The sequence below is a fragment of the Pseudonaja textilis genome, chromosome 5 (assembly GCF_049901715.1).
Source record: "Pseudonaja textilis isolate UNSWEBS1 chromosome 5, rPseTex1.2, whole genome shotgun sequence".
NCBI classification, from domain to species: domain Eukaryota; kingdom Metazoa; phylum Chordata; class Lepidosauria; order Squamata; family Elapidae; genus Pseudonaja; species Pseudonaja textilis.
In genome coordinates, this window is record NC_141994.1 from 29,959,323 (window position 1) to 29,975,492 (window position 16,170).

Sequence of the window (16,170 nt, forward strand, 5' to 3'; positions counted from 1 at the left end):
GTTCCTGCTACTGACTAGGCATGCTCAGTCTGGCCCTTTATGAGGTAGTTCCTGGTTGCACAAGATTTTCTTCCCAAGATTATTCATGGCAGCTTCCTTGTGAGATTTGGGAAGATAGTCTCACATGTTCAGCAGCTGCCTCGTGAAGGGCCAGGGCAGGCAGCCCTCATGAGCAGTGGGAGGAAGAAAAGAGCGAGGGTCAGCGGGGCAGCAGAGTGCAGGACAGCAGGGGCCTTGGAGGGCAGGCTGGCGAAGGCAACAGGGACTGGACTGAGGTGGCTGAGGTTTTCCAGGCCACTGTGGTTTTGCACCATGCTGCTTGTTGCAGTCCCAGAGGTATGGCGCACCCAAAAGCCCCTGAGCTGCAGTACAGCAAGCAACCCTAGAGGAGTGTGGTTTTGGACCTACTTGCCACCCTGCAAGGCAGGTTGCAGAGCAGCTAAAAGGGCATAATGGTGGGGCAGATAATGTGGGGAGTTGAAGAGGAGGCAGTTCCTTTACCGAGGCTTCTGGGAGAGACCAAGCCTGGGATGGTGTGATGATCCAGGGCACGGCAGAGAGATAACATGAACAACTGGCAGTTCAAACTGGTCCTTTTGTGCTCCATGTTTTCCCCAAACGCTCCCATGTTGCTGACAAGTCCCTGACCAAGGTGATAATAAACCCCCACAAGCAGCCTCTGGTTGCAATTAGTCTAGCCCAGTGCTGTCTGCACCAAGGCTACACAGCAATAAGTCCCAAATGTATTTGGTAAAACAAGTGCAGATCAAGGAATTCGGGGAGCAAAATATCCAGATAATCAGTCCAGACCGCCCATAGCATCTCCTTAAGTCTCATTCCCCAGATGTGCACAGTGAAGCTGGGTGGGGCATTTTCCTTTTGAGTGGCCTGCTCTGTCTGAGCTGATCTCACCTTCTGTGCACTCTCCTAGCCCTCGTATCAGTAGAGAGTGGTTCTTGCCCTTCGTCTGAGCTCTATTTCTCCCTGCCTGTAGGCCTAACTAATTCCAAAAAGCCTTGCCTGGATTGACTCTGCCCTTCCCCAGTTTCTTCCAAGGCAAACAGAGTTGCCCTCTCGGTCTCTGTCCTTGTTCCATCTCATCTTCCCCTGCCCACTCAGATTCTGATTGGGGCATGACAAATGGCTTCAATTGGAGTGGATACTTTATGAGTTGTAATTCTCAGTTAATGACAGCAACAGGAAGTGCCAAGATTGCCATCCCTAAGTGATGCTGTCACTTAGTGACGCTTTATGACAACATTTCAGAAAAATTCTGATCTCAATTGTGGTCATAAGTTGAAGACTACACGTAAAGATTACTTTTAATTGTGGTGTTAAAAAGATAAGACTCCGTACTGTTGATATGGGACTTTAAACAGAATTTAATAACCTCTGGAGTATCTGATAATTTTTAAACAAAACTTAATTATCTGTGGATTATTTGGTCATTATTTTTCCTTCTAATATTGGATAATTGTTTGTGAAAAAAGAAATAATGGTATCTGAACAATCTAGTCATATGTACATTGCTAAAATTTTCATGTCTATAAACTTTAACTGGGTGAAACAGTACATCATCATAGGGCAGAACTTTTTCAACCAAGGTATCTCAAATGGACTAATTTGCAGAATGTGTCCAAAATCTGGGACCCATGACTCTTGTAGTATCGAAGTTGTTCAATTTTATGACATAAAAATTAACATACAGCATTTTAATGACATAATTCAAAATGTCATAAAACATTTCCTGTGGTTAACTGCTGATGTTTGTCTCTGCTAAATAGTTCAATGTGGGCTCCTTTCAAGGTAGCTACATCTCTGAATAACTCCGTTTTTTAAAGAATTTCCCAGTACATTAGAAGAATTAGAATTAGAATTCTTTTATTGGCCAAGTGTGATTGGACACACAAGGAATTTGTCTTGGTGCAAATGCTCTCAGAAAACTTACATTTGTCAAGAATCAAGGTACAACGTAAGGTACATACACTTAATAATAGTCATAGGGTACAATAAGCAATCAAATCATACTAGGAAACAGTCAATATAAATCGTAAAGGATACAAGCGACAAAGTTACAGTTATACAGTCACAAGTGGGAGAGGATGGGTGATAATCATAATGTACAACACTTAATAATAGTCATAGAATAAGCAATCAAATCATACTCTGCCATTGTTGAGTAATCTGCTAATCTGGTATGGAAATACCTCTGAAACAAGATTGTCTAGTTGTCTAGTTATATCTAAATACAGAATGATATCTAAGAAAACTTTTGGGATTCAATATTTTTGTTTGTTTGCTTTTGGTAACATCTTTTGCTACTAGACCATTAGGTTAACTTGATAACAGAAATAAGACTACCTCAGATGGCAGAGTTTTGCATAACAAAAGTTGTAAACTATAAATATTCATATTAACTCCTCCTAATTTTGTAGCTGACTGGATTTTAGAAATCACCGGTTTTTGATTGATACTTGTTTTACATTTTTCCACTTAGAAATGTATCAAAAATTATTATATCATGGTGGGGGTTTCATATTAGGGGAGCATATGTCTGGCAGGGGAAAAACAACACATTTCACCACTGTGCAACATAAGCAGCAGATCTAAAGCAATTATAATCTAGGAATATTGTATTTCTCCTCTATTAATGTTCAGTCATTTTTTGAGAGTGTTGCCATTAATCAACCTTAAACTAGATACTGGAACCTTAATAAATAGCACCAGATGAGAAACCTATACCCAGGGAGTATTTGCTCATACAATAATAGCAATTTCTGAAAGAATATTAATGTTAAGCAAAAAAAAGTAGATTTTTTAAGAATGAATGCCAATGACCAGACTTTTTTAGAAGTTGTCTTGATCAAAGGGAGAAATGTTAGAGATGTCAACTCCAGAGAGTTACATCATGTAACAGCAATGTGACATGGCTAGTTTGACACCTGTGTTGTAGACAAAACTGCAATACAAGCAGTAGCTTTTTTCCTTCAGACTGTTTGCATTGAAACACTTCCTGCAAATAAGGTTATCAGAGGCAATAAACATGCAGAGAGGGTTCCATCAAGGATGAATTTTGGCAGTTTTCTTATTCAATCTATATATTTATTTGATGACATCAATTCTCAGTAACCTTAGTTTCTTTATTACCAAATAGTAATCTGCAGGAGATCCATCTTTTTACATGCAGGTGTTGCTTCCACTGTATACCAAACTCAAGTTGGGCTCAAAAGAGGAAGGAAACCAATCACCTACAGTGAGCAATTCTGTTACATTCAATTATCATTATCCTCAGACAGCCTGGATTTCCAAAAATAAAAAATAAAAGGAGTAGCGAAGAGCCCCAAGGAGACCTTGCTGGCTTGGCCCAGTCATGGCTTTCTGAGAGATAGAGAAGAGACACAGAGACAGAGAGCAAGTGCGCGCGAGTGAGACACACATACAGAGAGACAGAGAGATAGAGGGAGGAGACTGGCTGACTGGCGAACATCTTTGATGAGGGTGTTCTGGCTTTCTCTGAGCCTGATTTCTGGGGTGGGTATGCAAGGTTCAGCAGGACCAGCTCCCTTTTCCCGCTGCCCTGATCCTCTTAAAGCCATGGCTGAGCGCTGCAGGCCCGTCCCTCTTTCTGTTGTCCCATCCTCCCGGATCCCATTCCCACCACGCCAGCTCTCGTGTTAGCGAGATTGGCATAGGTTGCAGCCAGACCGGGCCAGTGTCTCAGGGTGAAGAGCATGTTGCGCATCTCCCCAAGCGACTGAGGCATGCCCATCACCAATAAAGGCCGGAAGAAGCTCCAGCAAGAGTGAGGTGCTGGAGAATCAGCCCCGGCCGCTTCTCCATCCCCTGCCATTGCCCTTATCTTCTTAGGCCAGACAAGAGAGGGGAGGGTGAGGGGCGGGGCCAGTCAGTGATGGGACAGGGAGCCGCAGCAGAGGGCCCAAAGAACTGATGTGGCTCCAGAGCCGCAGGTTGCCAACACTCGATCTAGAGGATAATAAGTAGAATTGGAATTCTAGAGCACAAAGTAAACTGTTTATGAAATATGGCCTTCTGCCTGTTATATACAGTGATGTATATTAAGATCATCTAAAAAATGGGAGTTGAACAACAGCAATTGTGTTTTTTCTTTTAACCAATTTAAGACCATTATCAAAATTTCTATGTGAGGCTCATCTGATTTATAGGCATCTTCAACTAGTATTTTAATTATTAATCAAATTTACACACCACCCATGTCACTATCCAAGTGATTCCGAATGGTTTACAGATAAAAATATGATAAAGTTTATACAGTGACAAATGAAACAGATATTTTATATGTAATAATATTTCTAAAACAGAGCATGGCTCAACCACACATACAAAATTTTTGTTTCCTTCTAATTTAAACATTGTTGAAAAAAATCTTTATATCAAATGATATTACAGGTAATTCTTGACTTACAACCACAGTTGAGACTATGACTTCAGACATTGAGTGAAGCAGTCATTAAGTGAGATTTCACATGAGTAGCTACAATATCAGCATTCTCAGTGTTGGTTGTTAAGTGATTTTGTGTGCCGTTACCTGTACAGAATCCCAGATAAGGAGTGCAAGAGAAAGGACTAAAAGTCCTTCCTGCCAAAATCCAAGGCATTTTCAGCCCCTGAGCAGAGAGATACTTTTGCATGCAGACTACACCAGATCTCCCAGAGTCTTTGCACCCCTCTTAGGGATGCCATGCTCCTTTCCTTAGTGTGCTGCTCCCACTCAATAACTGAAAGTCCTCTAAGCAAAATTCCAGGCAGGATTTATAACCCCTAAGTAAAGAGATGCTTGCACAAAGCCTACACCAGGGTTCCCAGAACCTCCCTGACCCACCTGAGATACTCCATTCTCCTAATATTACCATGCTGATTTTCTGCTCCCTGCTTGGATTTTGACTCCTTCTCATCTCTGGGGGCTGGCTGAAAGAGCCGCCTGCCAAAGGAGTTCAACTCCCTCTCTGCATAGAAGGGAATTCCTTCAGGGGTATGCAGGAAGAATGCCAAAATCTTCGATATTTCGGTTTTGTTTCTTTCTCCTGTTGAAGGAGTTCAGCTTTCCACTGTTTCCTGAAGGAAATTCTTTTGGCAGGATGCAGGAACAGAGTCAGAATCTTCACGGTTTGGGCTCCGTTTCTACACCCCACCTAAAGAGGTCAGCTTCCCTCGGGATACAGTGCTTTCTCTTGGCAGGTGACAGCAGTTTGCAGCCTTCTCTGCCAGCCTCACCATTAACTTCCTGGGAAAAGAGAGAAGATTACAGAGAAGATTACAAATGGCTGTCACGTAATCACAGGGCATTTGGCAACTGGTCATAAGGGCAAGATGATCATTATTACGTGATTGCAGGGTTGGTAAAGCAATGTTATATAATGGCCAGGAGTGCCTTATGACTCAAAAGGCACTTTTCCACGGCCATTCTTGACCATTGTTAAATGGTTGTAAGTTGCAGACTACCTGTGTTAAGATATTGTTTCACTGAAAACAAAAGTAGGGTAGCACAGAATGCTGCTGTATGTGATTAGATATCACAGTCATGCCATAACATTTAGAACAGTTTTCATTGTTATGGATTAAAGATAATTTATATTGCCCTCATGATTATGAACATGTGTTTTTGTTTAGATCAGGTCACAGCCTTTCTGAAAATACATAAATGTGGCTCTTTTTCTATGACAAGAACATTCAATTTCAAAAAGCTAAAATTTGAGCAGAATTTGAGTTTCTACAACTCTGTCTTTAAGCATCCTTCCAATAATTGAGGTGGTTTGTGATTTAGAATGAGAAAGAAAATGGAAGCAGCATTCTTTTGAATGATGTCATCACTAAAATTTTGTATAATATTTTGTCATGGAGGAATTGGCAGCTACACCATTCCCCATCAAAATGCAATTGGATAAAAACTAGAAACATGCATTTTTCACATCAGGTACCTCCCAGTTTTCACCTATTATGTGGATGCTAATCCCACCATAGAATTTCAGTTTTGTTGGTCTGTTTTAGGAACTATGAATGCTATAGATATTCCAAACTGATGAACAGAAAAGGAAAAATCTTAGTAATTGGTGCACAAATGGAGCATTTGTGATTTTTGGAAACTGTTTTTGCTGCTTCATGAAGAAAGCAGCATCACATCATCATGATTCATTGCTTTATACATCAGTATGGACTGATTAAGGAATCTTCCAACCACAACAGTCATTAATTCAAAGCCAAGACTTTAAATCATTACCTTTTCAAGAAGCTTTGTCAAGACAGAGGAGCAGAATAAGTAGTTCTTCTCTAATACACAAAAGTTTGTTGACTTCCACTGGATAAGTCTTGAAGCACTTAATTGAACATCAGGCAACTTTTTTTGAGACAGAAGAAAAGCCCTATTTCAAAGTTTTGATAGAGAGCAGTTCATTCTTTAACCTTAGCAGATATTTTCAGCCATATGAATAAGACAGATCTTATTGTTCAAGGCCTTTTAGACACCATTATAGATATTGCTAAAAAAACAATGAACTGTTTTGGCCAAGTTGCCATTCTGAAAGAATTTTGGAAGCAGACAACTATATCAACTTTCCATTGTTGAAGGAAGCGCTTCTACAGACAAAGTACTGTCAGATTCTCCACAGGTATCTGCAAACATGTGGAAATTCTGCAGAATTTAAAAGTTATTTCTGCTTAGACCAGTGGTGCTATTCTGCCAGTTTGGCCCGGTTCTGGCATACCGGTAGCGCCGAAGATCAGCGGAGACCGAACCAGTTCTCTCTGAGGAGCTGATGCTGGGCCCACCCACCCACCCGAGCTCCCATTTCACCTTTATTCCCTGCTTTTGAAGTTCAGCTGCTTTGCATGGCACAGCAGATTGCCGCGTATCAGCTGCTGAAGCAACAGGGGAGAGTGCAGGAGGTGACTCGGAAAGCCTCTGCATGTGCACAAAATGTGCCCACCAAGCCACACCCACTGAACAGAGCAAATGATGCTGATGAATTCAACTTGAAGAGTTTTGGAGAATTCTGATGTTCTTGTCACAAGTGTACCCTTGTTCTAATAAAGCAAAATATGGGAGTTCTGATCCCATTTGGTACCATCTACTTTTGTCAGTCATGGTTTTCAGCACTTATTTCATCAAAATAAAAAAAATATCAAAATAATTTAAATATCAGAGATGACACGCACATTGTCATATCAAATGCCACACCTCAATTTCAACATGTGCTTTAACCTGCTCTTATTTCCATAGTTTTTTGACAATATTGATGCACCTTTATTAATGACTTCCATTTCATTATAAAATAGCTTTTTCCAAACTAATTTTTGGTAAAGGTCATATCAATGACATCCATTTCATTTTGGTAAAGGTCATATTAATGACTTCCATTTCATTATAAAATAGCTTCCAAACTAATTTTTGGTAAAGGTCATTTTTTTTTTTTGCTAAAGCCTAATTTGGGATTTGGCTGACCATTTATGCCTATAATTTGGTTGAGGTTTTAAATGTGATAATTTTTAATGCTTTTTGAAAATAGTCAAGTTAGAGTACTTGTGTATTTGTTATTTTGATCATAAGAATCTTTTTTAATTATTCACATACATTGCTTCATGTTAGTTTTTCCTTTTTCATTATTAATTTTACAATCTCAACATTTTTATCTAATTTAACATTTTCATATTTTTAAAGGTCCCCAGGTGCATCCAATTTTCCAACTTTACCAAAGATCTCTCCATCTCTATCAAATAATTATAACAACATCAACAACAGAAAGTAAGCACTGTATCTTAAAGAACTTTTAATTTTAATCATCCAAGTAAAGTTTAAAAAAGCGATTGTGTATAAGTCTAGAAAAATAACTTGGATGTAGTTTATTGCTATGGAAATGTAGGGGGCACCAAGACTTAAAGAACACAAAAACCCTAATTAGCTGAGAGAAGTGTTTCTGCTTTGCTTTTCAGAACCTAGGAACGGTAACATGCTTTGTAGCATCACTTTCTGATTTGGGACCATTACATTAAGAAAATTCTTTAGCAAGAAAGGACCACATGCAACAATACTCATGTAACATATTGATCAGGTTGTCCTAGTTTAGGGATTTCTCCTAGTTTTGGGAAGGTTTGAGATTTTTGTGATTTTTTTTAAGTATGTGCATTATATGTAATGACAAAAGCTATGCATATGCTTTATATTATTATTATTATTATTATTATTATTATTATTATTATTATTATTATTATTATCTTCTAACTGTTTTCCTAATAGAAATATAATATACTACAATAGTTTTAAAACATTATCTATCAAACAGTTTAGTTAATTTGGAGTTGTATATGTTAAATTCATTGCATTTTCTACAGCTCATTACAAATATGAAAATATATATATACGCTTTTTACTAGGCTTATTGCTTTCTGATAGACGTACTGAAAAAAAATGGTAGTTACAAATGCAATGTTGCTTCTCAAAATTTGTGGCTATGACGCAATTGTTAAAATGTTTTAGTGTTTCATAGTAATATTTCTAAATATTTTATACAATATCTTCCAGTTAAATACTGCATTTATGAGAAGGGAGTTTTCGTATGGGGCGAAGTGGCATTTGTGCTTCTACTAATTGTGAGTAGCCCCAACTCTCTGTTAGACAAATACATGTATTTAACTGTAGTCTATTGTACTGTGTGTGTGTGTGTGCGTGTGTGTGTGTATCATAAACTCAAAAAATTATTTGATGTATTTAAACCAGGCCTCAATTGATGTTATCATTTTATTAGAATAGTGACAGTGTTATATAAAAAAGCACAATGTCTAAAGTTATGAGACAGTTATCTATTTTAATATCATTTTAAAATATATTTTTTAAAAAAATATAAAATTGTCTTGACTTTGTTATAAGAAGGACAGTTGTATTTCCATTTGATGGAATTGTCTGATAACTAGCAGGCAGGCATTTTTTATATTTTAAGTTAATGCAGTTTAAGGGTAGCTTCTTAATTCAGTTATACAATGTTGTAGTTCTAAAACACAGAGACTTCCTCTACTGTAGATTTTGTAAAACACCTTTCTAAAGTTTAGCTAAGTAATAACTTGGAAATAATAGTTTATTTTGGCGAATTCTGTGCTTCCTACTGTACTGGTAAAATCCAGGTGCAATCCTAGAAGTTGATTCCATATACAATCGCTATGATTTTACTTGGGCTCCTATTATGTTTTATTTTTTAAAAGCAGGTGTTTGGGCTTGCTTGGAAGAAAGGTGGGCATTTTAGCAAGTTACAGTTTCTATGCATGCAGTCCTGTTAAATGATGGACATAGTGCAATGAACAAGTTTATATTCTTTCCTCCTCCTTCACAATTTCTTTATAGATAGAGTCATTTTGGTGAGAGAAAACTGTACTGAACTCATCTGAGCTGATTTTTTTGAATAGAAATGTAAGGGATCTATTTGTAGTACATTGTGATTAGCCTTTTGTTTTTAATCTATGGTCCAACATAGTTGGAACTGAATTGTGCTGAATTCATAGGAATTTAAATCTTACTTTATTCAATCATAAATATTGACTTATAGATAGACTTACAGATCTATTTTAGAATATCCTTTTTACCTGATATTGACTCACAGATATGTTTTTAAAACAGCATTTAAAACATACAGCCATTGTATTTTACTATTTATCAGCCTAAAAAAAGTAATTGTTTTAAAACACTATTATTCTCCACTGGTGTTGTATTTATATAACTTGCTTCATATTCATTCATTCATTCATTCATTCATTCATTCATTCATTCATTAAATTAGCATGCCATCCATCTCACTCTAAACCAGGAGTGTCCAACCTTGGCAACTTTAAGACTTGTGGACTTCAACTCCCAGAATTCCTCAGCCAGCTGAGGAATTCTGGGAGTTGAAGTCCACAAGTCTTAAAGTTGCCACGGTTGGACACCCCTGCTCTAAACAGTGACTCTACGTGCCTTAACACAAAGGATTTTTCCTGCTTGATTCTTAGAGTTGAAGATCACTGCATTTTTTATTTTTTAAAAAATCCTTGTTACACCATTCATACCTGTATGATATCATGCTTCCCCTCCCCCACCCCCAAATTTTCTGAATACTTTACTTAATGAGTAAAATAGGCTGAAATTCCCTAAATATGCTTATTTTTCTTGTGCCCCAAAGCCTCAGATTAAATGTTTCTCTCTATATAAACTCAGTTAAAATGTAAAGAAAGTTATGAAGCATGCAATTTTGATGGATTACTTTTATAAATCAGCTCTTTTATATGCATACCTTTAACTTCAAACTACTTTCTGAATTTGTTGTACTACTGTTTTATTTCAGCAATACAGGTAGTGCAACCTCTCTACTTACAGGATGCTTACTTTACAGCATTGATACACTAAAAACTACTTTCATCAATCATGAATAAGCTTCCTACTATAACTATTCTTTTAATAAGAATGGTATCAATTGTATGGATATTGTAATTAAAATATTAATTTAAAAGGAGTACAAAAATTATGAGCGGTGGTGGTCAAAAAAAAAAAATTCCCCCAAGGAAATAAGAACCCTTACCAAAATTGATTTGATTATTTACTGTTTATTTTCATAATATTGTATATAAAGTAGTGGGAAAAAATAGAGAAAGTTGTTAAAAACATAAATATTAAGCATTATTTCTGCTTTACTGATAAAATGGTTTCTTCACAAATTTATAGTAATTCTATTTTTATATCTTTTTCTATATATTATATTGTAAGTTCAGTATCTTAATTAATTTCCCCATTCTCTCACCAGAATATATTAACAATATGTTTTGTCATATCAGTATTATAGTTTTTAGATCTCTAATGATGTATCAGTGTTTTCCCTTGAATAAAAACCTTAGTGTATAGAGTAGTGTATGTGCCAGTAAAACCAAACTGTATACATCACTATTTGAATTCCAGGTCATGTAATGTACATTTAATTGGCAGCCTGCATAGTAAAGATCCCATTCTGAATTACCTATTGGAATTGATAATTTATCATATATGTTCCTATGTAACTATGTTCATTTGTAACCTTATACGGTGATTAACATACTTTTACAGAAGAAAAAACAAATGAAATTGTGAAGGTATTGTTCCACAACAATAACCTCCAGTCTGCTGTGTCATAATCATGGTTCTAATGCAGAACTAGAAGATGGTTTTTGTTTTTGTATTGTTTAAGCAATATTAATTCTAATATTCAGATTTAAATGGGAAAATGTATGATTACATTTATTACATCATTTCAGTGTTGGATAGTTAATAAACTTGTATATTAATACAGTGAGTTTTTTCCTTTAAAAATATTCATTTTAGAAAATATATAAATACTGTTTAAAAATATTCATTACGTTTTAGTAAGTTTACTGTGCATTTACTGTATGTGCACAGATGCAGCTACTACCTGTGTAACCAACCCACTGTTTTAGTCTCACAAGACACATATCTATCTCTGTGGCTGGAATGTTGATACAATTACTTGTACATATGTCATGTAAATTTCACTTGCATATATTAATATGTCTATAAATCCATATGTAAGCAAAACAAGATTCTGAAGACTGGTGCTTTTTATGTTTTGCGATACTTTAGTTTTTCCTAGTTTTATATTTTAATGTAATATAACATATTATTTAATTCTCAAAATATTTCCTACTATAAATAGATCAGATATGTATATCTTGATATATGAAATTATAAAACAAATTAAAATACAATGCTTAAAGGTATTATATGGAGCCTTTATTATTCCATGCTTATTGCTTCATTTTGTGCTGGCATAGTGGTTAATCTAAAAACAAAATTATAATGTATTTAGCAGTTTATTCTTGGAAATCTTTATATCTTGCCTGTTGCTAAAGTTTTGCTGTTTCCAGCTTTTAGCATTTAACAGTAGCAGAATTTAACCATGCTATATATCTGGTAGTGCCAAAAATTTTAACTTTTCAGCTGAAATATTAAAAAATGCTACTTTTTAAATCAAAAGTTAAAAAGAGTTTGAAGAATTTTTATTGTTGTTGTGTTTAAATTCAGAGCCTAAATATTTCAGCTACATATGCATTCAAGCTACACAACTATAGCTCATGCAATTACAAGGTAAATATCTTTTCTTCCAGCATGAAAAATTCAAACTACTGCCTTCCTTCATACACTGCTTATAAAAATTATGACTACTCAGAGCCAGGAAGACACAATGAACAGCCCGGTCTTTGTGGTCTAAGTAATTTGGGAAATACATGTTTCATGAATTCAGCAATTCAAGTAAGTGTTTCATATCAAATAAGATTTTACTTCATTTTCTCAAGAGATTTTAAAACGAGGATTGCTAGTAGAATGGGAACTTTTGCTCATGCAGTGTTATAAGAATTTCAAATTTGCATTGATTTCTGTGATTTTTAAATGCTTTTATAGGGAATATTATTAGGAGGCAAATAGTTATAGAATCTTGCTTGTCTATGACTTGTTTCTTTGATATTTATTTATTGTTTTTCTATAATTTCTATCATACCCACTAATCAAAAACTATTTAAAAACAGAGCCAAAGACCAGGAACATAAGAAAATAAACAGAGAGAACATTAAAAAAAAATACTTATGAAGGAAAATAAAGCTGACAGCTGTATTGCATCAATTATGTTTCATTAGGTGCATGTAGTTGAGTCTCAGTTCAAATGTTTTCATCTCAGCTTTTATCTTAGTTGGAATTGATATAAAGAGACAGGTATGCATTAGTTGTATTTTTTCCATAACTCCAAATAACCTAGGCCATCAGTTTCATAGGTAATATGAGGAATACAGTAGAACTTTATACAGGTAGCCTTTGATTTACGACCACAATAGGGTCCAAAAATTTATCATTAAATGGTGTGGTCATTAAGTGAGGCATCACATGATGACCACACACAGTTTTACTACTTTTTTTGCTGCGGTTAAATGAGGCATCACATGACCGCAACTTGCAATCTCCTTCCAGTTTTCACATTGATGTTGCTTGTCAGAAGCCAGCTGGGAAGGTTGCAAATGGTGATCATGTAACCACAAGATGCGACCATAGTAAATGTGTAATAGTTACCAAGTGCCTGAATCATGATTATTTGACTGCAAGGATACTACTGTGGACCTAAGGGCAAGGACCGGTTGTAAGTCACTTTTTTCAGCACCATCACAACTTCAAACGTGATAAACAAATGGTCGTTAAGTAAGGACTACCTATAAGACATTATAGCATGTCTTACAGCAACAGGAAAGGGCAGAGCAATAATTTACCAGTGCTGCCTTCTGAAACTGGGCCTGTATCTAGGAATAGATTACATTTAATCTGGAAAAAAATAATAGAAAAAGCCAGGAACTAGGAGAGTGTGAGTTCTAGTCCTGCCTTAGACATGAAAAATCAGCTGGGTGACTTTGGACCAGTTACACTCTTACTATCCCAATTCTTCACAGGAATGTTGTAGGGAAAATAGGAAGAAGTGTTGGTGTACTTGGTGCCTTCAGTTGTATATGAAAAACATCTCTAAACATAGTAGAAGTAATCTGCTGAGAAGAATTTCTTATTTAAAACTTCTGAAATTTCCAAGAAAATCAGCAAATGATTTCCCCACTGTTTAATGTCTGAAACCCAACCAGGAGCTGAACTGAAAAGCAGTCACTTACTCCAGTACCTTCCCAGGAATCAAATATTGATAACAGATCTCTAGTTGCCTTCTGTATCCATGTTTTGTGGTGATTGTTACTTTTATTATTAGTTTTCCTGAAGAGACTGGTACACCTTTTTTTTCTGAAAAGAGATTTTTGTGTGTAATTAAACCCTTATTAGATATTATATAGCATCTTGATAAAGATCAAATACAGTTTTAATCAACCTAGTTATCTAATAAGACTAGTCTAGGTGATTTTTTTTTATTGAGACTGCATAATTATGGGGTCCAGATTGCAATTATTGTGAACAGTTTTACAGTATATCAACATAATATCATCTTGTCACATATGGACATATAATTTTCTATCATCTTTGCCTTTAAGTTTAGTAGCCTTTAAAATACTTAATATTTCTACCCTGAGAAAATGCAATAGTGGAAAATTTCACTAGTCCCCATTATTTCAATAACGGGTTTAATAACTAGTTCTTATTTGAATTCAGTTGAACAGCACAAGTTATTCCTCCAACTGCATTCCAATCATCAGCACAAACAGAGCAGCACGATTCCTTAGGCAAATATTCCAGAGCCTCTGTTTTTTTGTTATATTAATCAATCTAGCATGAGGAACTTGATGACCTGCATATTGTTGATTTGACTCACATTGGAGCCTAACAGTAAACCACAAATTATCCATTTCTGCATTAATTTAAAATAATCTCAAAATAGTCTGCTTTCCATTCTTACAGGGGAGAAAAACCAGGTGTCTCATAGGACTCATTCAGTCATGACAGAGGCTAAATATTAATTTCTCATTGTTTTATTACCATTCTTCTGTCCAATCAAGAAAACCAAATGAAGCATGTGTTTATGATTAGCAATGTTTTCAGACACAAAATCCTAAGCCACTGTGGAGAAAACCTTGACATGGAAGTGTTTTTTCTCTGGTGGGACCAGTCGTTGAAGGCAACCTTGTCTACCAATTATGGGATGGAGCAAACATAAATTTATGTCAGTAAAACATAAATTTAATCTTGATATGGAAGTTTAAGTCTCCTAAAACCATCCTCTTAAGAGTCTTCAACAACAAATATGCTTCAACCTTGTTGACTCAGGCATAAAGATTAATTGGTAAAGATATTGTACACTTGGGAAAACTAGTTGTCTACTGACTGGTACTAAAATAGTGTTGTAGCACAGGGCTATCAAAGTACCGGCCCACAGGCCGGATGCATCACATGCTGGCCACGCCCAAGCCAGGTTTAACAAAAGGGGGGAGTCCAGATATGTCACGTGACACCGCCATAACAACGTGAGTTTGACACCTGTTGTAGCACTAAATCAATATAAGGACTAGGAAAGGAAAAAGGACACTTGATAAGGAAGTATGAAAACTGAAGATGGCATTGAGAGACTCTATTACTATGCATTATACAAAAGTATTTAATTTTACTCATATTCATTTTTAGTGTCTCAGCAATACACCTCCACTCACAGAATATTTCCTTAATGATAAATATCAAGAGGAGCTAAACTATGACAATCCATTAGGAATGAGAGGTGAAATTGCAAAATCTTATGCAGAGCTCATCAAGCAGATGTGGTCAGGAAAATACAGCTATGTCACTCCAAGAGCTTTTAAGGTAAGTGTAACATAGTTGAATTCTATAATGTTTTATTTGCTTTCAGTTATATGATTCTTCAAAACAATAAGAGTATTAAAAATAAAAAATATAGATATATTAATAAAATAGGCCCTTGAAAACTGCACCTGCTTGTTTTTGTTGTTGTTTTGATGGGAGATTCCTATAAATTGCAGCAGTAACTCCTTTGCTTTTCTTCAGTCTTATTTCACAGTATTACAGTTATACATTTTAAAGCCCATGAGATCAAAATACATTTTTCTTTGATTTAACAAAAATGCCTTTGCAATGTCACATGACTCCACTATAAAAATATTTTATTCTCTAGACACAGGTCGGACGATTTGCACCTCAGTTTTCAGGATATCAGCAACAAGACTGCCAAGAATTGCTGGCATTTCTTTTAGATGGTTTGCATGAGGATTTGAATCGTATTAGAAAAAAGCCTTATATTCAGCTAAAAGATGCTGATGGAAGACCAGATAAGGTAATGTACCCTTTAGGTAATAAGTCTATATGATTGGGATAAATGTTATAAATGCAAAAATGTATCTACGTAATCTAGACAATTCAATCCACATCTGTCACACTGCAATTGTATGTTGGAATGACCTTGGGAAACATGAGTGAGAGCCACAGCCAGGAAAATGGTCAGATAAAAGACAAGCTTATCCACAAAAGGAATGTGGACATTGCCAACATCTCTGAAGAGACTTTCACGACTTTCTTGGGTTGTAAAGTCAAAGTGAGAGAAATGTACATTTAGACCTGCACAATTGTTTTCACCTTTGCAAGGTAGTCCAGAATGGAAGCATGATCAGATAAATTAATTCTATGGTAAGGCTAGATTAACAGAATCT

At 35.9% G+C, this 16,170-nt stretch overlaps 1 protein-coding gene across 5 annotated transcripts in view; it reads left to right on the plus strand.

Annotated features, from left to right (window-relative positions):
* USP15 (ubiquitin specific peptidase 15) overlaps positions 1 to 16,170 on the plus strand; it is a 54,579-nt gene that overhangs the window by 16,743 nt on the left and 21,666 nt on the right. For 3 of the 5 annotated variants that reach the window (XR_015743811.1, XM_026700340.2, XM_087934438.1), the window contains 4 exons: positions 7,694 to 7,777; positions 12,148 to 12,292; positions 15,137 to 15,310; positions 15,639 to 15,797. Coding sequence is in view for 4 of the 5 variants with exons in the window: in XM_026700340.2 (XP_026556125.1) it covers positions 7,694 to 7,777; positions 12,148 to 12,292; positions 15,137 to 15,310; positions 15,639 to 15,797 (562 nt within the window). In the remaining variant the exon portion in view is untranslated. Of the gene's footprint in view, positions 1 to 7,693; positions 7,778 to 8,554; positions 8,623 to 12,147; positions 12,293 to 15,136; positions 15,311 to 15,638; positions 15,798 to 16,170 lie in introns of those variants that run through there. The other 2 variants (XM_026700367.2, XM_026700348.2) reach the window with 2 other exon arrangements.